The 27,751-nt window shown below is 39.7% G+C and overlaps 1 protein-coding gene across 3 annotated transcripts in view; it reads right to left on the minus strand.

Moving 5' to 3' along the window:
• Positions 1 to 13,270: 13,270 nt before the first annotated feature.
• The window catches only part of LOC109425180 (neutral ceramidase), a 76,367-nt gene continuing 61,886 nt past the window's right edge, over positions 13,271 to 27,751 (minus strand). For all 3 annotated transcript variants that reach the window (XM_062845573.1, XM_029861756.2, XM_029861757.2), the window contains exons 2-5: positions 25,635 to 25,940; positions 14,735 to 15,592; positions 13,740 to 14,668; positions 13,271 to 13,683 (exon numbers count right to left, since the gene is read on the minus strand). In XM_062845573.1, coding sequence (XP_062701557.1) covers positions 13,506 to 13,683; positions 13,740 to 14,668; positions 14,735 to 15,592; positions 25,635 to 25,781 — 2,112 coding nt within the window. In that variant the 5' untranslated portion in view covers positions 25,782 to 25,940 and the 3' untranslated portion in view covers positions 13,271 to 13,505. The remainder of the gene's footprint in view (positions 13,684 to 13,739; positions 14,669 to 14,734; positions 15,593 to 25,634; positions 25,941 to 27,751) is intronic.

Genomic DNA, 27,751 nt, shown 5'->3' on the forward strand with positions numbered 1-27,751 from the left:
CTGAGCATATGCCTCAGCTTACGCGCATAATGTCGAGGCAGCGTTTCCGGACGCGGGCGAGCTCGATGCGACGGGCGGTAAGTGCTGAACCCAGCAGCAGGGATGGGAACACTCACTTGCAACGAGTTACACTCACCTGTTTTTTTCTCAGCCCAGAAGCGTGCAATCAGAAAACGATGTATGGACGACTTTTGCCTTGTGGTTTTATCTAAAAGTTTGCCGAATAGAGTAGGGGTCGAGCACGCATACCAAAGTCGTAACAGAGCTGTGAAAGCGACTCTCCACGAGGTGAGTGTAATTTACATTCACCTTGAGGAGAGTTGCCTTCGCAGCTCTGTCACGACTTCGGTATGCGTGTGCGACCCCTACTCTATTCGGCAAACTTTTAGATAAAACGACAAGGCAAAAGTCGTCCATACATTGTTTTTTGATTGCACGCTTCTGAACTGAGAAAATAACAAGTGAGTGCAACTCTTTGCAAGTGAGTGTTCCCATCCTTGCCAAGTAGAACGTGAAACGTTACAAATGTGGATATCATGTAACTTACTGGAGCAATCTGTTCCCTACCATCTTAACAAACTACAATAGAATCACTTGGCAAAATACGGGACCTCACAATGAAGACGACTTACTCTGCCAAAGCTCCACTCCTCATGAGGCAACATCACACTGACAATCTCGTCATGATATTTGCTGTCACTGATGCTTGCTAGAAGAATGACATGCAACGGGAATGTCCCCAACCTTTGTTCACACCCCATAACAAACAAGAGTAGACACTTCAAGAATTCCAGCCAGATCTTTGTCTGCGATTCGTGCAGACATTTTTATGAGATTCCTTCAGAAATTTATCTACGGATTTTTCCTGGAATCCCTCCATAAATTTCACAAGCATTTTTTTCCTTGGAATTACTTGCAGAGCTCCTTCAGAAGTCTCTCATGATTGTTTTTTTTTTCTTGTTACTTCTTCCGGTATTCTTCCAAGGCATTCGTCCTTTAGATATAACTCTTCGAACTTTTGTCCAACTATTCAACCAGAAAATTTTCAAGACTCTCTTCTAGGAGTTTCCATTTTCGGGTTTTTTAACCCGTTTGTTCTCATCTGAGAAATAAAAGTTCAAAAAATCGCCAACAGCCCATTTCTCAACAGAATTTAACCAAATTTTGAATACAAACTCAAACAACACCATAGTTTTGGAAATATACGGGATCAAAATTATCTTAGATTTCTGGACGGAGTAAGGCCGGTGAGTCACTGTGTCAAGTCGGGTAAAAATAAGGCCAAGTACGATTTGCACCACTATAACCTTCTTATTAACGAAATATTTTAATGGGAGTTCACATATTCCGTTTCCTTATGATAGTTGAAGTTGGTTCGATTTTGAGATTCTGCGATAGGTCTCCTCTCCAGAAACTTATACTACATCGAACAGGAATAAGTAAATTTCTCGACTAGATTCCCAAGTACCCGGGATGACCATGACTGAAGTCGAGAAATTTATTTATTCCTGTTCTATGTAGTATTTGTTTCTGGAACAAATCGTTGTTTTCCGCGTGCAAATAGCTCTAATTAAAGTCCATCTACGGTTTTCTGAAGTCAAGGCATGACTTCGCTTGGGCCATCAAATTTTCCTAAGAATAGTTGTGAGGGGCCTTCGCAGCTGTCACAACAGCTAAAAGATCAACATGCCTCAAGCTAGATTTATGAAGTTCTTATAATCAATCATCAGTGCAAGTACATAAATACAACTAGTTTCAAGGTAGTCTAAGAAAGCAGCCTTGGAGATCTCCTGAAGAGTGGGCCAGATTACCCAGGTAACCAATAAGCATTTAAATAAGCAATATTCCAGTTTCAAAACCGCTGCCCTAAATAAGCAATGCTGCTTAACATCTGACAGCTGTTGCGTAGCATTTAAAATGCTCGATGTATTTTGGTTAATTAGCATCTGAACTGCTACTTTAATGCCACAGAATTGTTGGGAGCGACGAATGATGCTAAAAGTACAACACAACAACACGATAACAACGTTCTAATTTATGAGTCACGGCTATAGGACCGGCAACATTCGGGTATCTTTTTAGTCATAGGAAGCATACGAAGGTAATTAATGAAAGTAAAGGGGCATTTTGTGAATAAATTTCCTTTGATCCGTTTCCCATGTTGATTATCAGCACATGCCGGAGCACGGGGTTAAACGAAACAACTGCTGGTGTTGAGCCTCAAATAGATAAAAAAATCAACGAACATTAGGGGCTGTCCATAAACCACGTGGTCATTTTTTTGGGACTTTCCAAACCACCGCCCCCCCCCCCGCGTGATCATTAGTCCATACACATTTTTTTATTTGTCTATACATAATGGTCATTGGCCGATCCCCCCCCCCCCATGACCACGTGGTTTATGGACAGCCCCTTATCTGATCATCTATAGCTCATACTGTAGCACGGTTCTGTTACATCATCAACCCGAGGGTGGAGGGATCGAATCCCGGTTTCGCAGAAATTAGCAAAAAAAAAAACTAACAACCTTCCATAACGTGCCCCAAGCATCAAAAGATGCACAAGAGAGCGAGAGAAGAAAAATGAGAAGAGAATGGGAGGAGAATAGGTATTAAGCGGGGAAAATGAGCAGGGCGAAAATTTTTGTTTTTATTTTTGATAATCGGAGGGACAGGAAGGTTAAGCATTTAATCAGCCGTATATCGGGCCAAAACCTGCATTTAAGTAGCACTTATGGCGCATATACGGCAGATTATCATTAAATAACCTGCTGTAAAGGCGCATATATTGCTAAATAAATGCCACTTTAACTGCTTATTGGTTACCTGGGTTGTCTTATGGATATTTTATGCCTATTTTATCTCGGATTTGCAGTACAAAGAGCTTTATTGCCAAGTTTTATTATTCTATCTTAGAAATTACTTCAGGATTGCCACAAAAGTATAATTGTTACTTGGGATATGAAACAGTCTATGACACATTCTACGGACCCCGTATCATCAATGACAATTTTTCAAAGTTAAGTTATGACATATTTGACATTTTTATCACATTCTACATTACTTTTGCCATCCAAAAATGTATTCGATATGATATTAGTATGACAATAAATATAAATTGAACGCCGATTAAGATTAACATTAAAATCGTGATTTTAAGTCATTTAGGCACACTTTTCATCCAAACTGTCGTATTTTAAACAGCAACACACTGATTTTGCAAAAGTCTTCTATCATTTGTAGATAAATGTATGTAGATTTTTTAGCATAAAAAGATTTTTAATCGGAAGACTTTACAACTCTGAAATATGGCTGATCATAGTATGGGTTTTTATTGCGTTGTAACGTCACGAAAAATCAACATTTTCAAACTTTATTCAAATACGGAAAACGTTACAAATATGAAATTTTGTATGCTCTTTGTACTCGAAAAGATCTTTCAAATGAGACTAAAAGAAAGAAAATCGGTTCACGGAAGCCTGAGTTTCACCTGGTTGAAGTTTGCGTTGTAACGTCACGAAAAAAAGTTCTGTGGAAAAGACCAAATCTTTCTGGCTTGGACGGCTTCTGAATTGAACAAACGTAGTTCTATATTCAAAACAGTTTCGTTCTCGTTGTGTATGAGCTCTTTTTCAAGATATCGTTTATAAATTGCGTACCATTGTCCGTTCATAAACTACGTAGACTTTTAAAGGACGGGGGAGATGGTGTTTGGCCAAAATCTACGATGTTTTTTTAATCGTTATCAAATACCACTCAAACCGAACATTTCTGTGATATCAGTAGCCAACAGACGAAACACTGATGAAATTACAAAGTTATTAAGTTGGTCAAAGTCTTTACAGTTGATGGATAGTTGGATTTAAAGTTCCACCAACAGGCGGCGCTAGAGAACATACAAATTTTAAATTTCATACATCTCAGGATCCCTATAGAAATACGATTTCTTCGGCAAAGTTGTTTGGTAAGTAAAGGACTTGCAGTTGATTTACCAATAGATGCGAGCTATTGCCACTATATGACGTTAGTTTCCATTTTGCAAAAGCAGTAAAGGAATTAGAATTTCTTGAAAAGTATTCTACATGCTGCAACTTTTTTCACTTTGGACACATTGTATTCAAATCAAATAGTAATCAAAGATCAAAATGTAATTCTTAACTTTCAAAACTTAATTTGATTTGATTCACTTATTCCTAAGATATAAGAGTTAATAGAACAACAGTCAAAAATATGATTCTTCTTAAAGCGTTAATAAAACTGGCATGCTTTTGAAAATTTGCAACTACCACCCAAGGGGCTAGACACGTATTAGCATAATGAGTGTATTAGAAGTATACTAGTATATTAGCGGTATATTAATGTATTAATGTATATTATTGTATATTAATGTTTTACCATCAAAGTAATCGCACTGGCTGAAATCAAGGCTGTGACAGATGAATCAAAAAACAAACATTGTTAATCGAAAAAATCGGCCGCAGTGTTTGCTACGATGCACTAATATATTTTAGTATACTATAATATACTAAGCCAGGAATTATACGTGTCTGGCCCCTTGCTACCACCACTGTGTGGCATAAATTAATACCATACGGCTATTCAACTGAAAGTCCTTGATCTACCAAACAACTTTAATGAAGCAACCATCTTTCACGATCCTGAGATAAGTAAAACTAAAAATGTGTATGCCCTCTAGCGCCTCCTAGTGGAAGGATTTGAAATCATACGGCCCATCAATTGAAAGTTCTTGACCTAACTATTTACCTAACTATTGACCTAACTATTTAGAGAGTTTATGTCGAGGACACCAACTGTCTAAATAGTTAGGATCTTGAAATATATGGAATGGATATTACGTCAGTGTTACATCTATTTTTGATATAACGAGAATCACCGACAAACAGACGTAACACCTACGAAATTGTAACTCTTATATCTCAGGACTCTAATTACTTAGACTTTAGACTTTTAGTGTTGATGTCTTTGAAAAGTTTTTTATCTTGTCAAGAATTTTCAGTTTAAAAGCCGTTCGGTTCAAGTTTCTAACTGACTAGTGGTAGTTGAAATTTTGAAAAATCATGCACTTTATATTTAAAAAATATTAAACATGTTGTAACTTTTTATAAAGTGTCCAAAAATTTTGCCAAAAAATAGTTTCTCAATTAGTCAAAATTTGTTGAAAACTTTTTGGGAAATTCTAATCGTTTGTAAACTATTGTAAACTTTTAATTAGCGTCACCCAGTGTGTCAGAATCCCACATCCAATAGTAAATCAGCTGTAAGTTTTTGACTTATAAAACAACTTTGCCAAAGACACTAACTCTCTAAGCAATTATGACTCTGACATATATAGGATGGTTTTTTTTGTCAGAATTAGGTCTATTTGTCTCTGGAGTCACAGAAATTGATGCCCCTAAGTGGTATGCAGATCCTCAGGTATGTCTTTGGTTCAAAAACTGCTCGCACATGCATAAATTATTGAAAAAAATGTTTAATTCGACGGCATGATTAGCTTTATGCTGCAAAATCTAAATATCTGGCGGTGCCATGTAATGAATATCAACAGTTTAGTCTTTGGGACAAAATTAGATGAATATGGGTGGTACTAGGCCGAAGATGGGTACCATTAACCTTCATGAAGGAGTTTTCATACTGCTGATAGCAATAACTTAGCCCTCCGAGCCATTTATCACAAAACGGATTTTCAATAGAATAAAGTCCCCCTTAAAGCAGTGAAGATAATGCAATGATGTATTCACAAATTTGGGTAAATTTGGTTGATTATTCTGATTCTAACATGATGTGCATTTTCGTGATGTTACAACGCGAGCAGAACCCTGTTTGAAACTGAACGGGCGTTGTAACGTCACGAAATGTAAAAGTCGATTATCCAAAAACAAATCCGAAATTTAAATGTTTTATTCCATTGAATTGAAGAACAAACCAATAAATTTCAATGGTGGAAAAAAAATTCAGAATATCATAAAAAGCCGAGCAGATTTTTTGAGCTGTTGGTAGCGCGTTAGAGAGGGTCGGATTCTAGCGCGTTGTAACGTCACGCTACAAATACGCATTTTGAACACGTTTATCTAATGAAAACTAAATGTTCAATAGGTCAAATATATCAGAAATTTTACAAGGAATCCGAATATGAAAAAATATTTTAAGGTTTACGCTCGTTTTTATGAGTTATAGTGGAAAATCTGACTAGGAATGCGTCAAAACGTTGTAACGTCACGGTAGAATGTGTCCTATGTAGATAAAAATATCTCTTCAAAGGAATTTCTGAAGAAATCTCAGTAGGATTTTCTATAAAAACAGGGTTGTGTAGTGAATACGAGGCGAATAGTAAATGAGTAAAATCGAATCGCCTTTATTGAGTTTACATTGAGGGTCTGTACCAATTGGTGAACTGAAATTAATTTTTACTTAAACTTGACAGTTCTGCTAATGAAATAATTATCAAACTGTCAAGTTTAAGGTAATATTAATTTAAATTCTCCAACTGGAACAGACCCTGAGTGTGCATTGATGACAGATGCTGAAATGAACTAGAAGAAAGAAAAAAAAGCGAACGGATCGACAGAAATTTCGATTCAGTGATATCACTAGTGTTACGAAGAACGGTCGACGTTGAATTTGAATTAAGTTTAGAGTACTGTTCTTGTAAATATTGGAGAATAAAATTCGAATACGACTGGGTATAAGATCCTGACACAGACAAACAGACGTAACACTCTGATGATTCACTTGGCGCTCGCATCGTTTTTGTTCGAGTTTGACATTTGCCCACTACCAGTTCGCAAAACTCTGTCCTTTTAGCATTGAGCGAATGTTTCCGTGGCTATGATTAGAATCGAAAAATGTTCGAAGTGTTACGTCTGTTTGTCTGTCATTCTACCCTCTTGAGTTCTCTAAATTTTATCTCGTGAAGCGGACCTGGTGTGATGGTTAGAACACAAGACTATCACGCCGAAGACCTGGGATCGAATCCCACTCCCGACATACTCACAAAATGTGGGTTCTTCCTTCGGAAGGGAAGTGAAGCGTGGGTCCCGAGATGAACTAGCCTGGGGCAGAGAAGAGAAGAGCATCTCCACCAGGATGCGATGACGTCACGTTTTTGATTCCCGCATCTTTAACCAATGTATAGGGAACTCAAATGCATTGTCAATGGGAAACCCAATTGATGTTGGCTGCAAACAATCCTATTGGGTGGGAATGGGCCTTTTCATGTGACAGATCCGTGCATGCATTTGTTTACAAAGCTTGAACAACAGCTGCTAACAAGAACGTGTCATCTTCATAGAAGAACTGTCAAACGCCCGAACAATCAGCTGATTTAAGACGTCAAATGAAAAGGCCCATTACGAAAAATTGACTCGATTTATTTTGTTTCTGCGCATTTCGTTTCGATCGTGTATAAACGTCAAAACAACTGCATGGCTCAAAGCCAATTGATTACTTTCAGGTATAATCAAAATTAATTAATACATGACGTCATATCGATGATTTATTCTCTTATTTTTCGAAATTTTGTTTCATTGAGTGCATTTCAATTGTTGTTTTGATCACTATGGTCCACTGCACGAATTTATGCTGGCCTGATTACTCTCACAGAAAATTTGACATTTGAGCGGTGCCGACACCTCTCAAACGTCAAATTTCGTGTGAGAGTAAGCAGGCCAGTATAAATTCGTGCAGTAATCCATTGCAATAATATGGTAGACGCACCAAAGATGTGTTTTGCAATTGCAGGCTATTATAAAGCATAATAATGTTCTTTAACATTTTTTCTTAATTATCAGAATGATATCGCAGTAAGCCATGCGCGTGGGCGGCTGCTTCAAAATTTTCTGTCACGTGTTTTTTGCCTCCGCGTTGTTTTTAATTAGCCGGTCGAATCATTAATAGTGGTGCTATGCCATCCGGACCAAGATCCGGGCTCATTTTAAATGAAAAGTGTTAGCAGTGTGAAAAGTGTTAGCAGTGTGATTCGTGGTGACGATACCAGTTGCCAGTTTGTTGGTGTGTCGTGGTTACCCGTGTGCAGCCGGGCAGTTTTAGTGTCGTTCGGAAAATTATCTAGAAGAAAAATCCGCGTGTTTTATAAAAAGATAAATTTGTTATAAAATTAGTGAAGTTAGGAAGTACACTCACCCCTCATATGGTCTGGCGATGACCGATGATGTTTCCATCGTGAAAGCAGTGCCGCAGCGTATTCATGATACAAAGAATTACACTAAAACCTCTTTTTATGCATGTTTTTTTAATGCACTTTTAATTTATGCACCTTTTTTTATGCCCTGCATAAAAAGAGGGAGAGCTACTCAGAACCAATATTGTGCATAAGAATATTTAATAATGCCAGGAACTATTGCAACGGCGACCGGGGGGTGTTTACAGATGAGAGCAAAGGAAGGTTACAGGTTCGTTTTTGGGTGTTTCCGAAGGTCTCATGTGCGTTACATGGGCTCCGAGTGGGTCCTCAGGGGATTTCGGAGTCATTTCAGGAGTCTCAGAGCATTGTAGGCTGGTTTCAAAGCCGTTATGGAGGCGTTTTTAGGGGTTTTGGTTTAGAAGGACATTTCAAGATGTTCCAGATCATTTTCGGCGTGATTCAGAGGCGTTACGGAAGCGTTACGGAGGAGTTTTTGGGGTGATCGGAGCCTCTCAGGTGCGTTACATGGGGTCCGAGGGGGTTTAAGGGGAATTCCGGAGGCATTTTAAGACGTTTCAGAGCATTTTCGGCGGGATGCAGAGGCGTTACTTATGCGTTACGGAAGAGTTTTCGGGGTGTTCGGAGCTTCTCAGGTGCGTTACATGGGGTCCGAGGGGGTTTAAGGGGGGTTTTGGAGGCATTTCAAAATGTTTCAGACCATTTTCGGCGTGATTTAGAGGCGTTACGGAAGCGTTACGGATGAGTTTTCAGGGTGTTCGGAGCCTCTCAGGTGCGTTACATGGGGTCTGAGGGGGTTTAAGGGGGATTTTGGTGGCATTTAAAGACGTTTCAGAGCATTTTCGGCGGGATGCAGAGGCGTTACTTAAGCGTTACGAGGAGTTTTCGTGGGGTTCGGAGCCTCTCAGGTGCGTTACATAGGGTCCGAGGGGCTTAAGGGGAATTTCGGAGGCATTTCAAGACGTTTCAGAGCATTTTCGGCGGGATGCAGAGGCGTTACTTAAGCGTTACGAGGAGTTTTCGTGGGGTTCGGAGCCTCTCAGGTGCGTTACATGGGGTCCGAGGGGGTTTAAGGGGGATTTCGGAGGTATTTCAATACGTTTCATAGCATTTTCGGTGGGATGCAGAAGCGTTACTTAAGCGTTACGAGGAGTTTTCGTAGGGTTCGGAGCATCTCAGGTGCGTTACATGGGGTCCGAGGGGGTTTAAGGGGGATTTTGGAGGCATTTCAAGACGTTTCAGAGCATTTTCGGCGGGATGCAGAGGCGTTACTTAAGCGTTACGAGGAGTTTTCGTGGGGTTCGGAGCCTCTCAGGTGCGTTACATGGGGTCCGAGGAGGTTAAGGGGGATTTCGGAGGCATTTCAAGACGTTTCAGAGCATTTTCGGGGGATTCAGAGGCGTTACGGTAGCGTTACGGAGAAGTTCTATGGGGTTTCGAAGCCTCTCAGGTGCGTTACATGGGGTCGCCGGGGGGTTCAAGGGGGATTTTTGAGGCATTTCAGGAAGTTTTAGAACAGACTCTGAAATACCTTAAATCGCCCCTCAAACCTCATGCAACGCCCTTTAAAGTCTCCTGAGATCCCATGAATTGCCCCTAAAGCCCCTTGGAACGCCCCTGAAACCCACTTAATACTATTGAAATACCCCAGAATTCTCCGTAATCTCATGAAAACACCAAAAAATCTTGACAGAACACCCTTGTAAGGCTCCTCAAACCCCCCGAAACAACCCCTTAAAACGCCCCTGAAGCCCCTTGGAACCCCCTTTTTGGGCTCTCTGGGAACATTCTGAAAACCCCCTTAGCCCCACCTCATCTGCCCAGGAGCAAGATCTGTTCTCGCAAACTAGATTTTCTAATTGAAGCCCAAACTTAATTTATGCATAAATTTCCCTCTTTTTATGCACATTTTTAATTTATGCACATTTTTAATTTATGCAGTCCCAGCCATGTGCATAAAAAGAGGTTCCAGTGTATACAAAACTGGAATCGACGTTGTTTTCTACAAACGCTACTCCACAAATGGGTGAGACCTTTCCAATATATGTATATTATATGACATTCAATATGAAACATTTACAATTATTTCAACCATATAACCTTTGCAAAATCTGGAGCGTTTGGTACGGTATGTCTACGCATCCTTCCTCCCCTGTAGATTCAAGAATTGCTTCGACGAAAAGACAGTTGTCCAAAACTCGAGGTACTTCGAAGAATCTTCTTTACGGCAAATACAACGCAGTAGGCCTAGCCGCTTTAACGCTTGTGTCATTCTTTATTACACCAACAAAGCTAGCCATGCAAATGTATGACAATTCACAGGTCATTTTGACAGACCACACACTTGCACGAAAAAGACGGATAACATATTCTACTTTATCGATCTTGTTGCCGTTCTTTTCATGCTAATTATACATCTGTCAAAATGACCTGAGATTTGTCAGTCATTTTGAGGTTAGGTTCGTTGGTGTAATGAAGAATATCTTTGAAATGCTGCAAGTCTCAATATTGACAATAAAAGTAATTGGGCATAATCTAACCCGTTTACTTTCCAGGATGCTTTCTCGAACTGGCTGCATTTGTATTAGATTAGATTAGATTAGATTAGATTAGATTTTTTCTTAATTATCATAATGATATTATACATATTCCCACCACTATTGTATCGCGTACCCTATTTACAGTTTTAAAAGATAAGCTACTTTGACTGTGTCCCTGTAATACACTTCAGTTAAGGGGAAGATATGACGAAGCCACAACTCAAATTTTCAAGAGCAAAAATCTGAAGAACCGAATATTGTATTACGCTGAAAAGTTATTCGATTAGTCACCACCAGTGGGTAACCAATCGATCAACTTTTCAGCGCAATCCGACATACCTACGGTTCTTCTGATTTGTGCTCTTGAAAATTTGAGCTGTGGCTTCGTCAAATCTTCACCTTTATCTTTTTGCGAATCAGTTTTTGAGCTAGTGTACCTGCCTGCGAAATACTTTGCTCTTTGGTGTCAACACGGTTGAAATTTTCCGTGTAAAAAGTGTGATTTCAACCGCTAGGTGTCGCGACCACCAGCATGAAATCTTTATAAATTTCTGACTCCGGAGATGACCTTCCCTTCTCTGTCTAGGGTTAAAAATCTCGTTAATACAGATAACAAAAAAATATCTCATGGAACCTAATGCAAGCCTACCCATATACGGGAACGGGAGAACAAAAGTTGTTTACAAAGTTCTTACAAATTTGGATTGGTCACTACCGCCACTCAAACATGCCCACCTGCGCGCCATCTACTGTTGGTACTAATCTGTTCTTATTTGTAAAACTCTTTTGTTAAATTGTTTATAAACATCAACAGTAGCACAAACTTCAGTGTTTTGCTTTTCATTTTGATGCTTATGATCAGTGTTTTCGATAAATATCGAAAATTGTTGAGTCATATTGTTCAATTATCCTCACATTTAAGCAAAATAATCACCCAGGGAGTTTTCTATTTCCAGCCGATTTCCAAACAAAGCAACAACAAAAACAAACGAGAGTAGAGGCCAATATTTCAAATTGGTAAAAACAGAAAACTGATTTTTTTTTTTCGGAATGCAATTTTTTAAACTATTGCGCATTTCCCTCCCCACTGGACCCCTTTCGCAGTTAGTGTAAAAGCAGGATCGTGAATTAATCTGCGATTTTGAATCGAATCGATTTGGTGTCTTCTGCGCACTTATTCAGTACCTTGTAATGCATAAGTGCGCAGAAGACACCGACACGATTCGATGCAAAATCGCAGTTTATGCACAATCCCGCACATATACTAACTGCGAAAGGAGTGGGGTGGGAAATGTGCAATAATATGTTGAATATGTTGGGGCCTTCAGTCAGCCTAGTGGTTATGGCTATGAATCGTCAATCCGGAGACGGCGGGTTTGATTCTCGTTGCAGTCGGGAAAATTTTCGCGACTCTCTGGGCATAGTGCATCATTGTACTTGCCTCACAATACACAAATTCATGCAAAGGCAGGCAAAGAAGGCCCTTCAATGAATAACTGTGGAAGTGCTCAAAGAACACTAAGTTGAAGCGAGGCAGGCCAAGTTCCAGTGGAAACGTTGAGCCATAAAGAAGAAGAAAAAAATGTTGAATATTACATCCATTACGTTGAAACACATACTATCTTGCTTTTAGCATGGTAAAACGGTATTGAAATCAATTTTGCACACGGAATTTGAAATTGTCTTGTTTGGCAGTTACGTCTTTCTACTATTTGTTCTGAAACAGGCTAGAGGGTAGGCGAAATTTGTGCCCAGTTGATAGACAACTTACTTAGTAAAACCCCTGTAGGAATCATGGAAGGTACATTTGGATCAATCTTTGAAGGAATATCTGAAGAAATAATTGAAGGAATCATGGAGAAACTTCTCGTTGTTGAAATTCCTAGGAAGGAATTACTGACGAATTTTTAGGAAAATCCCTGGAGAAATAGTATAGTGAAACTCTTGGAGGATTTGAGAAATTCTCTACAATTGAGTCGCTAGAGCAATTACTGAACAAATCCCTGGTGGACTTGCTGAAGAAATGTCTGAACGAATTTCTGGAGAATTTTTGGAAAATTTTATGAAAAAACTGGGTTTTCTGAGGGAATTCATGGAGTAACTTCTGAAGGAAGCTATGTAAGATTCTCTAAAATAATCTATTGGGGTATTTGGGAGCAGTAATGAGTGAAACTTAAGAATTTTTCTCTGATTCGGAAGAAACTAAAAAATCATTGAAGATAAAAAAAAACCAGAAATATTCCTTTTATTTGGACTTTGGAGGGATTAATGAGAGAATCCTGCAAGAGCGCTCATACTGGGAGTTTGATGTTTTTACTTCAAGAGCTGTTTACTTAACCCTCGAGCAGTCGCGTCTTTGACTACCTGCAGCGACGCCGCGCTCACGCTGTTTACCACAAGCGTGCATTTTTCATGGTGCATGTACTCAGTACACGACGCGACCGCTCCCAGGTTAATGAGTAACTTAGAGTAACCCCGATGCACACCTGGGCAAAATTATGCAAATTATTAAAATGCCTTCTTTCATTTCTACTTAATACCATTCGATAAAATAGCATTTTAAAATTACTCTAATGTTTTGCGTCCTACATATATCAACAATGACTAGGATTTTTGGTTCCAATTTGTAGCTACCAGGAAATACTGGCAAAAATCTGGATAACCAGCGTCTTAAATTCAGTTCACCCTATCTACACTACCTACTCTACACACTAATTGTTCAACGTTTGATCATTCACTCACTTATCACAAACGGCTCTGCATATTTGGAATGTGGCCACATTTAGATTACTCCACAATGAACGTTTTTGTTGAACCTGTGTACGGATACACACCACCCAGAATGTACCGGTAGTATCCGAAATGCCTGATCCGATAAGTTCCAAGCTTCACGTTGGGTCCGATTTCCCATGAAAACTCAATATCGCTGAAACCGAGAATCGTCGACTGGCGTTCCCACTTGAACCTGAAATGAAGAATGCAATTGAACCAATCGGATGAATGTATGAAAAACCGTTATACTTTGTTTCCCAGTTAGCGTCCGTGGCAATTACTGTCCAATTTCCATCGATCTGCTTCTGCTCAACGGTGAAGTAGGTTTTGTCATGCATCAAATTGTTTCTGGGATTTCCACTTATGAAGGTGGTGTAGACGGTGTCTCCTCTTTCGTACGTATTCAGTGGTTGAACCTTGACGGATCCAAACTCACGGCCAATAGGATGACCGTCAAAGATTACTCCTGTCATCAGAGAAATTTGCTTGTCGTCTTGATATGGGGGAGTTGGGCCTTCGTCCAAGGTTTCGTTTTTGTAAATTGAAGTAATCATCTTCTTAAACTGCTGTATGTAAATCGTTAGGGTATGTGGTCCGAATAAAGTAGAAGCACCTTCGTAACGCTGAATTTCGTATTCTTCGGGGGTTGTGATGTAACTGGAGTACATATTGGACAAGCCAGCCACAACTACCTGGAGTTCCTTGCCACCAGCTGCAACGGACGCCCTGGAGACTTCATCCCTCATTCTCCTGCCTGACATCGTGGTGAACTCACCAGGCACAGCTGCTATCGCAAAATCACCAATAAGCAATAGTTGAGTTGGAACAATTTTTGGCTGCCAATCGTATGGGAACTTGGCTCTTCCTGTGGCCAAAAGAATTGGCTTTGGAGCTTGGCACTCCTTATCGTCAGGTGTAGGTTCAGCAATGAAATCACGAACGGCATTCCACAGAGCATTATCAGTGATCGTTCCCTGTTGGAAATCGAACGCTCCAGGACCGTCGGTCGTACCAGCTGCAAAACTATAGCCCATAGCTGGATAACATCCTCGGACCTGCTGGAACTCTCGCGTTTTGGGATTAAAATATACTGCTTCAGCTTTCGTCATATCCACAAATTGATGCACAAATCCAATTGGCCCAGTTACTTCTCTACCGCTGGATTTGCTCAATAGATGCTACAAAATAAAAAATACATGTCATATGATAACGCAACTATTACAAAATAGAGGAAAAATACTGACCGATGCTGCGCCGTATAACCGAGTTGCTATCATTTGGGTGCTTTCAAACATATCCTTCCCAGGGCCAGATGCAAAGCAGGCTCCTGCTCCGGATGGGCACGATGATGTCAGCACATCGCATGGAAGTCCAGTTTTCTCACACTTCGGTCCCATTATGTTTGGAGAAACATCTCCCAGGTTAGTTGAGGCAAAGACCCCCACAAATTCACCTTTACCAATCAAACTGTTTTTGTTCCTTTCCTGCTCAAGCAGAACAGATGCATAGCCCACATTATCAGTCGAAACGTAACGGTTCGTGTTGTTCATCGATGTCGGATGCACAGCAAACCAGTTGATCGCTCCGAACACCACGTTGTTTTTGTTGACCATTCTCATTTGAACCAGCCGCTTGTCAACGTTGTCTTTGTATTGAGCTTTCTCCTCTTCTGGATTGTTATCGTAAGCACTGGGACTCCTGTTGATGTTTGCTTCTTCAACGTCGATTTCCGACACGTAAATTCTGGCATCTATCATGCTTATATGGGCCCTGATTATACTTTGAGCTATTCCTTTGACCAATGCATTGAACGTTTCCGAAACGAATCCCAACGATGTCATATCGTACAACAGGTACATCAGGAACCCTCCAGGGGTACCGTGGGTGTGCGATCCACTGATCACCACGTTGTCCATGGTGTAGAGATCGCCGTACTTTTTCTGCAGAACCGCAATGACATCGCGTTTAACAGCGTGGCCCATCATTCCAGCGTCCACGCTGACAAATACGGCCCGTTTACCGCCTTCTTCGAAGATGAATGCTCGAGAAAACTGTCGCAGATGGATGCCATAACCACGCTGCGATAGTTGGGCATAGCCCATCTGCAAAAATTAAGAAAAAGAAATGAATTAAAATATGCATAACATTTATTGAAGGCATTACATGCAGCTGAGATATATGTAACATAATATACAAAACATTGTTTTAGGAGCTTTGGCATGATTGTTTTCAATTTTGGACTTAATCACTAAATGCGACAATAAACAGCTAACCTTTCGTTAAGAACATGGGAGATTGATTCCCATAGTCATCGGTGGAGATTTGCACACCAGGGCGATTGAGAAGAGGTAGCCACTCGACTAACGCGAGAAGATATTGGCTAGAATGAAAGTGGATGTCGCGAACTTAGGTGACAGAAAAACTTACAGTAGGAATGGTGCAAAGTCCATCATCGATGTGATCTTCTGTAGCGGCCGGGTCTATACCCAGCTCAGATTGGATGGTCGATGATGGGTATACCCATGGGCGATTCGATATAGATTGGAATACGGAGAAAGACGGCCGCAGCCGAGGGTCACTGACAGCCATTGGGGATGGCCTACCTCACGTTTCGATACGCTGGCATTTGTGGAGCGATTGCTCATGGAGGGTAATATCTGACGGCGAGCAGAATCCGGAGATCAACGCGGTGGAATTGTATTGATGTCGGCAGCCATACGATCGGTTGAGCAGTACTGCAGAATAATCTTCTAATCGACGCATAGCTCATGCACGAAGTGCTCACAGGTGTCTAGTCTATGTGTTTGAAGCGTCCTCTCCGATCGTACAAACAGCTCTGGTTGTCATCAACTACTACCGTTGGTTGATCCTGGGGTTCGCCGAAATCTCGAAGTAACTATCGGAGCCACAGCGCTTCTTGGCATGTTTCGCCGAGCGCGACGAATTTGGCTTTCATGGACAAAAGGGTCACGGATGATCGGCGACGACTTGCCCATGACTTGCGCCGCTGAACTGAAACACCATTCCGGAAGTAGAAGCATCACCAGCCTAGTCGGCATCGGAGAACCCAACCACAGCGGCTGATCAGCGATCCCTCCGAACTGCAGGTAGCAAGCAGAAGATCGTCAACATACACCGGGAGAAGAACATTTATCTTGCCATTGTCCCGAATGTAGAGGCAGGGATCTTTTGCAGCGGCCTTAAATCCAAACTCAACGAATACTTCATCCATCTTCCTGTCCCAGCAGCGAGTAGACTGGCCCATTCCATAGATGCTAAGCTGGAGCCTGCACACCATCTGTTTCTTCCCAAGCTTCACGAGTCCAGGCGGTTGTCGCATGTAAACTTCCTCCTCCAAAGTTTCATACAGATGGATCGTTTTATTATCCAGATGCTGAACAAACATTTCGTGCTTCGCTTCCACGGTCAAGAACGGCCGAAATGTTGCTTGACTAATAACGGGGACAAACACCTCACCAATGTCGACACCGAATCGCTGCGCATATCCTTTTGCTCCAGCCCTGCCTTGAATTTCACAACACGGTTTTCTTCATTCTACTTTACCTTGTAGACCCATGTCGATGCGATGACTCTTTTTTTGTCTTTTCCACCAGTCTCCACGTTTCGTTGACACGCTTCCAATTCTTCTTCAATGGTATTGTGCCACACAAGTTCTTCAAGAAATTCTTTCTCAATCATGGGTTCTTCCACTGCGCACGCTGCAACGTAGTCCAGGTCGTAATCGTCGAGATGCTTTGGTCGTGTTCCTCGATAAGACCGCTCCGATCTACGAACAATTGTGCTTGTTTTTGGCTTTCTATTGTCGACTTCATAGAAATTATTTTCTTTTTATCCACTTCGTTATTGGGAACCCTTTTCAGCGGCAGCACCACAACCTGTTCCTCTGGCTTCTTGCTTGTTCCTGGGATAGTTACTTCCATCGTCGACGTTCCATTCCCCAGATCGATGGAGTGGGCATCGTGGCTAATGATCACCTGATCCATCTCAAGGCCAACGAATCGATGGCCCTTTTATTCCATCGCGTACCCGATGAACGTCAGTTTGGTCGCTTTACTGTCTAGCTTCTTCCGCTTCGAGTCAGGCACGTGCACGTACGACTGGAATCCAACAACCCGAAGATTGCTCAAGTCCGGCTTCCAGCCCTACTACATATGATAAGGTGTGGTGGAGATAGATCAAGATGGGAGCATCGCTTCGCACCAGTATCGCTTCCCCAAACAAGCGTTCACCAGCATGCAAGTCATCATCTCGGTCAAGGATCGGTTTTTGCGTTCAGCGACGCCGTTTTGTTTCGGGGAGTAAAATCTTGTAAACTGTAGAATTTGTAGAAGGCCCGTAGCTCTTTATTATCAAACTCTCTCTCGCCATCAGAGCGCACAACGCAAAGTTTGCACCCGAAGATGTTGCCCATCCTCCGCACGTAATTCCTGATGTTGCCAGCCACCTCGTTCTTGTCACGGTGTGTCTGGTAAAAGAAATTTATTACAAAAAAATAGGCATCGCTAATTTTTACGTTACGTGAAAGTTGACGCTTCTAGCTTTCATTCAAGCCCAACATCGAAATATTCCATCGGGGGAACTTTTTCATACAAAAATTGGGTATGTTTGTTAAGTAGAAATAGGGATTAATTTGGAACCGTTCATTTTGTATGGGTAAAAACAGTATTCTGAAAAAGTTGTTCGAGATCCCTCGGTGGATTTTTTTGAGGGACCGTGCAAATGAAAGCTGAAAGCCTCTATTTTTGAATAGCGAAAAATTTTACGATGCCTATTTTTTTGTTATAAACCTTTCCCATACACACGCCGTGTTGTACTTCAACAGGTGCGTAACCGTGAATCAGCTCTAATCATCGGTAATCTGCGTAGTCCACTGTCGCTCACTTCGATCCCGGTAGTCAGTTGTTCTTTGATGATCCGCTCAGCAACAGCCCAGTCACGATACCCGATCCGCTTGTGCCACTGGTGTCTACAGTTCACTTTGTGCGCCTTTTCCGATGCAGCCATGGTCACATCTGCTATTCTCAGGTAGCATAATCCACGACACGTTGACGCGACTTCCCGTAGCCACTACTCCGCGTCGCTAATCTCACAACCGTACTCGTCAAAGTTCACTCGGAAGTTCTTCTGTGCCAATTTCGCAAAACTGACCAAGTTCGTGGAGAATTCCGGTACAAACGCATACTGCTATATACAGGTACGTGATGCATTAGGAACTTTAAGGCTGTAACCAAAACGGTCGAGTTAGTGTCCCAAAAGAAGCGAAGGGCTATCCGCTACTGCGCGGTTGTCACGCTGGATGTGAAGAATGCGTGAAACAGCGTCACCTGTTTCGCCATCGCCACCTGGCCATCGCCACCACACCACCTAGGAGTCCCGGAAGAACTATTCCGAATACTGGACAGCTAATTCCAGAATAGGGTGCTAATCTACGACACTAAGCTGGGATGCTTTGCCTATGATATTATCCTCGTGGTGTACGGCGAGTCAATAGAGAAAGTGGAGCTGACCTCAGCAAACGCGATTAGCTTAGTGGAATACTGCATGAGGTCGAGACAGCTGGTACTAGCGTACCACAAAACGGAGGTGATAGTGGTGAACATTCGCAAGTCTGAACAGCAGGCAGTAGTCACCATGGGCGGTTGCGCGATCAACTCCAAGCGCTCACTGAAGCAACCGGGGGTCATGATCAATGACAAGCTGGAATTCAATAGGCACGTGGTGTTTGGAAGCCTCTGAACTCCTCGCACTGTCTACAACCCTTGATGGTTCTTACGTATACAGTCCACTAGTCTCATGCACGTCGTCGTCGATCTACACATCTAGCAGAAACAATCATCGGATGGACTTCATCACTATCTACCTACCATAGGAACATGTGGTGGTGAACAACGTCGGTATCTCCCACGAACGCGGACCCATCGTGAGGTTGATTCGTGCATGCAGAATAGCTACCTACAAGCCCTTAAAATCATCGCAAGCGACTTCGGATATGAGTTGTTGTACAAGAGGAGTCAGTGCCATCTCAAACGCTGTTGCGATCAGTCCGGGGACCTGAACAATCGGGAATTTGTTATACGTAGTAATTTAAGATAGCAGTAATGTAGTTATAAGTGTCGAATAAATGTTAGAGTATGAAGTGTCGGCTAGAGCTATCGGAACCGACACGTAGAATATGCTTGCAAAAGGGCAATCATATCGATTATAGCATTATCGAAGCTCGGCAGTAGTCACGAAAGTTGCTCGCAACAGTAGCGGTTCCCATACTAGAGTATATCTGCCACCACTACACTACTACTATGGGCATCATGCCCGCTAGCACACATATTGCGTCCTTTGAGACTGACCATCCTAAGGCACATCAGCCTATAAGTACTCTCCAGTCGCTTCACGTTTCGGTTAATCACTAGTACTTTCGATCACGCAGCAACGTCGTCAGATTCAATTGTAGTTGTTTTTAATGAAAATATTCGGAGATTATTTCAGAGACTCAACCAAAAATTCCTCTTGGGGCTTCGTTCAGGAATTATTGTTGGATTTTTTTCCAGAGTTTCCTTCAGTACTTATATTCTAGAAATCTCTCAAGAGATTCTGAAATTTCCAACAGAGATTTCTCTAGAAGTTTCTGGAGGGGTTATCTATAGTTTATTAAGACCTTACTTCAGGGGTTCTTTCATCAATTTATCCGGTAATGCTTCAGAAAAGTCTTAAGCATTTTTTTTTCGCAAACCAGCTTTTAGAGTTCCTCAAGAAGTATCTTATGGTTGAGGAATCAAAGAGGTTTCTTTAGGTACTTTTGTAGATTTTTTTCCAGGATTCGCCCCAAAAAAAATTCAAGAATATCCTTTTGGAATCTCAAAGGTTATAACAAGGAGTTTTTTTTAAGAAAATTCCTTCACAATCACCCAGGGTTTTTTTAGATTTTCCTTCAGAGAATCTTTCAAAAATCTTTAGTGGAACTCTAGGAGATATTTCTGACGAAGCCACAGGCACTATCCTAAAAACAAAACAAAAAAAAAAACGTGTAGGAATTACTATAAAAATTACGGAAAGAATTTCTCATGAAGAAACCTTTGAATTTACAAAAAAAAAGTTCACATGTACCTATTGGACACATTAGATAAATTTTTGAACACATTTCTGGGGGACTTCCTGTACGAATGTCTGAATGAATCTCTGGAAGATTTCTCGATGAAACCACTAGATAAGTTAAAAAATTTCTGTGGTAATCTCTAAATAACTTTGGATAATTCTTTAAAGTAAAGAATGTCTGACGATATTCATGAATTGTTTTCCAAATGCAAAGAATTTCTGAAGGAATCACTTAAGGATTTAGGAAGAAATTCATGGGTGAATATCTGAGGCAATCCTTTCAAGATTTTCTCAGATAACCTTTAGAGAAATTTCGGAGAAATTTCTAGTGAAATATCTAAATCAATCCCTGCTGAGAAACTCTAAAAACCCTTGGAGAAAAATTTCGTATAAATGTTTGATAGATGTTTTTAAGATCCGTAGAGTCATTTCCGGGGAATTTGTGGAGTAATCCTTGGGCGCTCATACTGTAGGGAAGTTATCTTAAGAGCTGGTTACTCAGTGAGTAACTAGGAGTAACCTCGATGACACCACGGTCGAACTTTTTTTCCTTGTGAAAGAATAGTGAGCCAAACTATTTTAATCATGTGACATTGGTGTTTGGAGTTTATGACAAAGAACTTCAGTTATAAGGTTCCGTTGCATAAATATAATATCTCGAGTAGTTGTTGATAAAGACCTGCGCCCGTTAGGTGTTCTCCACTGATAGGGGAAATGGGGGTAAAATGAACACCCTAAGCGTTTGGCGTCGTTTTGAATGAAAATATGTTAAAATCTTTATATTTTACCATGTAATATCGTAGAAAGTATTATTTTCTAAACATTCTAGAAGAAAAAAATGTTCAAAACTACAGTTTTCGTATTTTTTTTTCGATTGCAAAAAATGCTAGAAAGCCGAGTACCGTAAAATGGGGTAACTTTGATAGTTTTTCTGCGAGTTTTCTTAATATTTTTCCATGCAACAGTATTTCCCCGAGTTTTATATTTTTAAAACAAGTACTGGCGTATCAGTTATCAATTGCAATTGAAAAATTCGATAATCTGAAATATTTTGGGTGACTTTTAGTTTTCCATATGAGCGAGAATCAGATTTTCATTTCGGGGTAACTTTGATAATGCCCTGAAAAACACATCAAATCTTGAAAAATAACCACAGATTGAAATCTTAGGAGTATGAACATGATAAGAAAAGCCTTGTGGAATATATCAGATAGCTTTTTTGTATCAAATCATCAATTTTTACTAAATTTTACATATAAAAATGTGTACGTGGAGTACTGAGTGAAAAACACAGTGAATTTAGCTATCAAAAATCATTATCTTTGTAAAGATATATGTTTAACGGTACATCAACATATGATTACATGCTACTCATGGTGAGTTCTCTTATTTTTTGGGTCGTTTTTCAATGTTTTATTAACAAATTTTGAACAACACTGATTTATCTACAAGTTATTACAAGGGCATTGCATACTTTTAGGCGTTTATCAATGTATGGAGATTTATGTCACAATTTACAAAACTGCTTCCATTTCGTAAAAACACACTTCGTTAAGAGATTCAAGGCCAGATTTGCAATCTACTATGATGATTCTAACGAGAATAAGAGTCCATTCATTGAAAAAAATAGTTGTAACGAAGTCGTATAGCAGATTGTTTGAAGGGGTTGACAAATGACAAAAATATTAACAATTTTTATTTTTTGTCCAACAAGTTGTATTTTAACTAGGTTTTAATGAAAATACGTCTAAGATGAACTTTCATATGTATAGAATTGATCTACGTTTGCCTTTTTCTTAACTGGTTGAAGGAGTCATAGTTATAAGATAAATTATACAATGCCTGTCGCACTATCAAAGTTACCCGCATTATCAAAGATACCCCGTTTTACGGTAGCGAAAAACAGTGAGGGTAAAATGAACATTCGATGGGGGTAAAATGAACACATATTTAGAAGTTAATTTAAACGTGTAATTTCGATATTTTCAACTGCATGTCAGTAAATTTGATGTAAATTGTATGTGCTACGATTTTGAAACTTCTTATATAAAGTTTGCAATGTACTGAAATAATTATTTGAAAAAAGTGTACTAAAACAGGTGGATTTTCTAATAACAATCTTATTTTGTTGAAGTAAGACATGTTTTCTTAACTTTTACTCTAGTTATGTAACGATATACATTAGAGTTTTCAATATAGGGTAGCGCACCCAGAAATCGCCCAGTTTATGTGTGAATTTGTCTTCCACAGCATAAAAATCATGCTTCTAGAGCAAGTATATCTCATATTTTTCCGATAATATGTAAAAACGCATGTATTCTTTATATTACGGAACAAAAAATACAAATAATATTGTGTAATCTTAATTAAATGGTTTAATTAAAAACGACCTCAAGGTCCCTAATTTCGACCCCCGTGATCCTATTTTCGCCCACCATTGGAACCAGTTTTCGCCCACTTTGATTTTTTTTTTGTTTGAGCATACTTTATAAGTTTTGTTGCTTAAGATAATGGCATTTCTATGTAGGAAAACTAAGATAATAATGTATGACGTCAAAATTATTGATCTATGTTGCCTGATGAAAAATACACCATAAATAGTCGGCAAGGTATCCACATGACAAAATTGCTCATATTTTCGTCAATTTTCCATTTTTTTAAAATCAAATTCACCTTATTTGCTACAGAAATTTTTCTTCCATTGAACAGTTACCAAAATGAACCGGTGAAGCAATCTTTTTTTTTAAATAGGGTACAATCGATGGAGTACTAGATCAGAAGAACTGAGCTGAATTTTGTGTTACGCAAACCACTCATTAGGTGGCCGTAGTGAGCAAACGTCAAACAGGAGCAAAAACGATGGGAGCGCCGAGCGAGCGATTTGCGAGCTACAAAATATTTGAACTAACCGTTAAAAATGTTAACGATGAGAAGTGAGTATAGTGAGACGTCTGTTTGTCTGTGCTAGAATGTTATCCAAAGTTTTTCTGCGCCTCTAAAATCTGTTGATCATAACTCATTCAAACGCCATTCGGATAAACGACCCTTTTCGCCAGATGGTTTTCCGCAAAATGGCTTTCGGTCAAGCTCCTTGTCGAGTGTCGAGTGTCCTGTGTCGAGAAGCATTGTTATACATATGCAACACCAACATATAGGTATTAAACTTCAGAATAACAACCTATTGTGACTCGGAACCAACATAAATAATCTATACGGACGTTTTCTACCTACCTTGCAATCAAAAAAGCTGTTATAGCCCTCAAGAGAACTTAATTCTTCATTGCATTAATTTTATAACAGAATGAATCTACAGAATAAACTTCAAGATGTTTGATATCAATATTTCTGATGATTTACAAAGTCTGTTTCTTAGCTTGTATAATGCTCTTCCACATTTATAAACTAAGAGCTTTTCTCTGAAAATAATCATTTTGCATTTCTTAATTGAGTGGCAGATACAAAGATATTCTTTGCTAAAGGATGTCAAAGAATTTCCGAAAAGTTCTTGTATCGACCAGGAATTGAACCCGTCACCCTCATTATGGTCTTGGTGAATACCAATGCTTTTATTTAACGCTTTGACTGTATAGACTCTGTCTGGCTTATACGGCAGAGTGTATAATGAGGAACCCGTCATCCTGCTTCTGAATTTTGTAAATCAATCCAAAAGATTTGAATACACGTTTTCTTGAATCTGACAGAGTTTTAACTTCCTTCATTTTCATTATTCTTTGAAACAAAAACATCGTGGCTTTATCATTTAGAAAAAAAAAGACACTACACCGTCTTCAACCAGAGGTTGTACAGACTGAACAAGCACTAACATATGACAACGGACAACACACATAACACCGGGCCACTGTGGAGAATTTTCCGTTTAACGAAAAGTTTTCCCCGACTGGAGCGGGAATCGAACCCACACTCCTAGGCTTACGAAACGTCTAGATGACTGACGCCTCTAGCCGCACGGCCACGAAGCCCACCAGAAGAAGGTAAAAATCACATGCGCCTTGGCCTAAGTTTGTATTGCTTAACAATATAACCCCTCCCCTCAAAGATTTTGGTTCCAGTTCACCCTCTTATCAAAATAGCTACGAGATATAAACGATTTTGAACTAGAAATAAAGCTATTTTAGGCATTCTCACTGCTTTTATAAAAATAACAGCTTTTCGATAATGTTCGCCAAAGAGGGTCGAAAACTGGCTCAGCGGGTATGAGAAGTACAGTATATGAAGATTCGCCCAGGGCGAATTATGGATCAGCGACTTAATTCGAGTACCAGTTTTCGCCTTCTGATGTAATTGGAATTTCGCGAAGTAGATCACAATATTTCCACTTAAAAAAGCTTTTAAAACATAATTTATTTGATATTCAACGTTATAAGCGAAAATATATCGAGAAACACTTTTAATATATACATTTATGCCTATTTTCATTTATGGCCTTTCTAGTGATTCAGCATATGCTGAGGGCTTGGTTATGCATGGTTCGTTTAAACATACGATTTATGAATCAATTTCAGAATATAATGCTACAATTATAGGTTTTTGATGAGTAATAATGTAAAACTATTGATTGTCATTAAAATTGATCTTTCAAAAACAGATTTAATGTGTTTAAAATAAAAAAGATCCAGAGGGTGGGCGAAAACTGGGGTGTGGGCGATTTCTGGGTACGCTACCCTACCGAGTTTGAACAGAATCTTGTAAAAATTATATAAAGTTTGAACCAACTGTTCATTTTAACCCCAAGCTCTGTTTGTTTTAAAGTTACTTTTAAAATTTTATTAAAAACAAAAACTATTATTTTTTCTTCACTAAATATTTTGTTTAAGGAGTAAATTATTAGAATATGGTAACAATTGGTCTGTCTTAAAAAGTTTCAGGATAATGGTTTCAGGAAGTGGGTGTTTTTAACAAATGAAACTGCTCTAATCAATGCACCCATGAGCAAAGACCTCCGCAGAGTGCATTGAAAGAAGATACCATCGGATGGGAGGACATCAACCGTTATAATACAAACCGTCTACTCACAAACGTAATCTCCACCGGTGGTCCTGTGCAGTCGGCTCGTCCCACCCCAACTCGATAGGCGGCACTGGCGAGGTTGGACGTCATCACGATGCTAAGCAGCAGTACGTACGCACAGCATGTCCAGTAAAGGTGTTGAATACTTATCATATTTCACTACTGTTTCTGCAGTTATCGACTGGACACGATGTCCAAAGATTGCCAAGTTGGGTGATTGATTGGCCTTGGTTGTCGCCGTTGTCGTCAGCGCTGCTCCGCGTCACTTCCGTTCTGAACTGTGGTTCAGATCACAATGGCATCTTTTGCGCTCTGCGGATCGAGAAAGAGGGAGAGAAATCACATGTGGGAGGTGAATATTAAAATTACTGATTAGCATGGGATACAGTGCAAATATGGGCAGTTCAATGAAGCATCATCAGGCCTGCCTGATCCATGGCAAATTGAAAGGAAATGTCGCCGCTAATCAGATAGAACACACATACCGGCTGTGTTCGAATGTGTGAGCAGAATCTGATAGCATTACGTGACTGGAATTAGCTACCAGGAAGTGGATTATTGTGTAGAATATAGAACAGCAGCTGAACTACATCATATGGTGTAGCAGGAGGAAGATTTATTATGTTGACAAGCTTTGTCATGCAAAATTAACGGGGCAATTTGTGACACGGCAGCAACTACAGCTAAGCGGATTGCTTTAAAAGCTGACCCCATTAAATAGTTTGTAAGCAGCTATTCGCCGGTACCAAACAGCTGATCGTGGAAGACATCAGAGCGTAGCAGACATAAGGAAGTTAAATGACTCACTAGTAGCTAAACAGCTGGCTCACTATTCATGAGATAGAAAGCTGAAAAACGTCATCGTTTTTTTTTCACGCATACGGGTCTTCATCCACTTTTCAGCCACATACTGTACAGTAAAGTTTCATACACTGAGGATACTGCAACTCCGAAAATCATACGAATCAACTATGATTTTTTGCCACAAGAATTTCTTGCGAAAATCATAGTTACGAACTATGATTTTGGATTCAAAGCACCAACTTTTATTGTCATACTGTTACTGTATAAATTTCATAACTCTCACGTATGAAAATCATACCGATAACGTATAAAAACTGAAACTTTGTCTTATGACTATCATGCATATGTTTATGAAATATTTTGCACAAATTTCAAAAAACCGCAACCTGGAATCGAACCAGGAACATCAAGGTTAGCGAGTGCGTGCTTTACTCATTCGCCCATCGACGCTTCGGAAGTTGAAGTGGTTGGAAGCCAATAAAAGGTTTTGTTGTTTTTTAGCAATGGTGTTTCATAACACATCTTATGATTTTCATACGATGCTTCTTATGAGATTTTTCATACGACAAGTCTTATGGATTTCGCTCTTTAATGTATGAAAAGCATACGAGAACTATGAAATGATGAAAACAATAAAAATAACTGATTCATAAGATGTAAACTATGAAAAACATACGAACAGTATCCTCAGTATACTAAACGAATTCATATAAAAGGAACTCCTACTAGACAGGGAGAGCGTTATAGGAGACTAAGAGCTATTGGGTTTCGGTTATTTGGAGGTGTGGTCAATTATCTCTTTCTTCAGTAAAGTTTTAGTGCTTAAAAGATCTACCGGAGCTTTGGTTCATATGGTTAGTTGGTATTAAATTAAATAACGAAGCAATATTTTCAAAATCGGTTTTCGTGCACATGTAGAGTATGGATCAGGGTATCTTCTGAATTTTTTCGAGGTGGGAAATGTTTTCCATTTTTGCAGAAACCATTTTTTGTGAAATTTTGTTCAAAAATGGTTTTTGCAAAAACGAAAAACATTTTCCTCTGCAAAAAAAAATTCCGAAGATACCTTGATCTATTTTTTTACATGTGCACGAAAACCGATTTTGAAAATATAGCTTCGTTGTTTAATAAAAAATCAAAGACCAAAAAGTGAGGAAATGCTTCCAGTTTCGCCTTAAAAGTCAAAAAAATGCAAATAAAAAAAATATGTCATTTTTTTTTTTTTTTACATTTGCAAAACATGACTTTTTGTTATTATTGAAAATTTTGCCATATATCGCAAGATGGGCACTTTTGAAGAAAAGCATTTTTGAGGTACC

This window comes from Aedes albopictus, chromosome 1 (genome assembly GCF_035046485.1).
Source record: "Aedes albopictus strain Foshan chromosome 1, AalbF5, whole genome shotgun sequence".
NCBI lineage: Eukaryota > Metazoa > Arthropoda > Insecta > Diptera > Culicidae > Aedes > Aedes albopictus.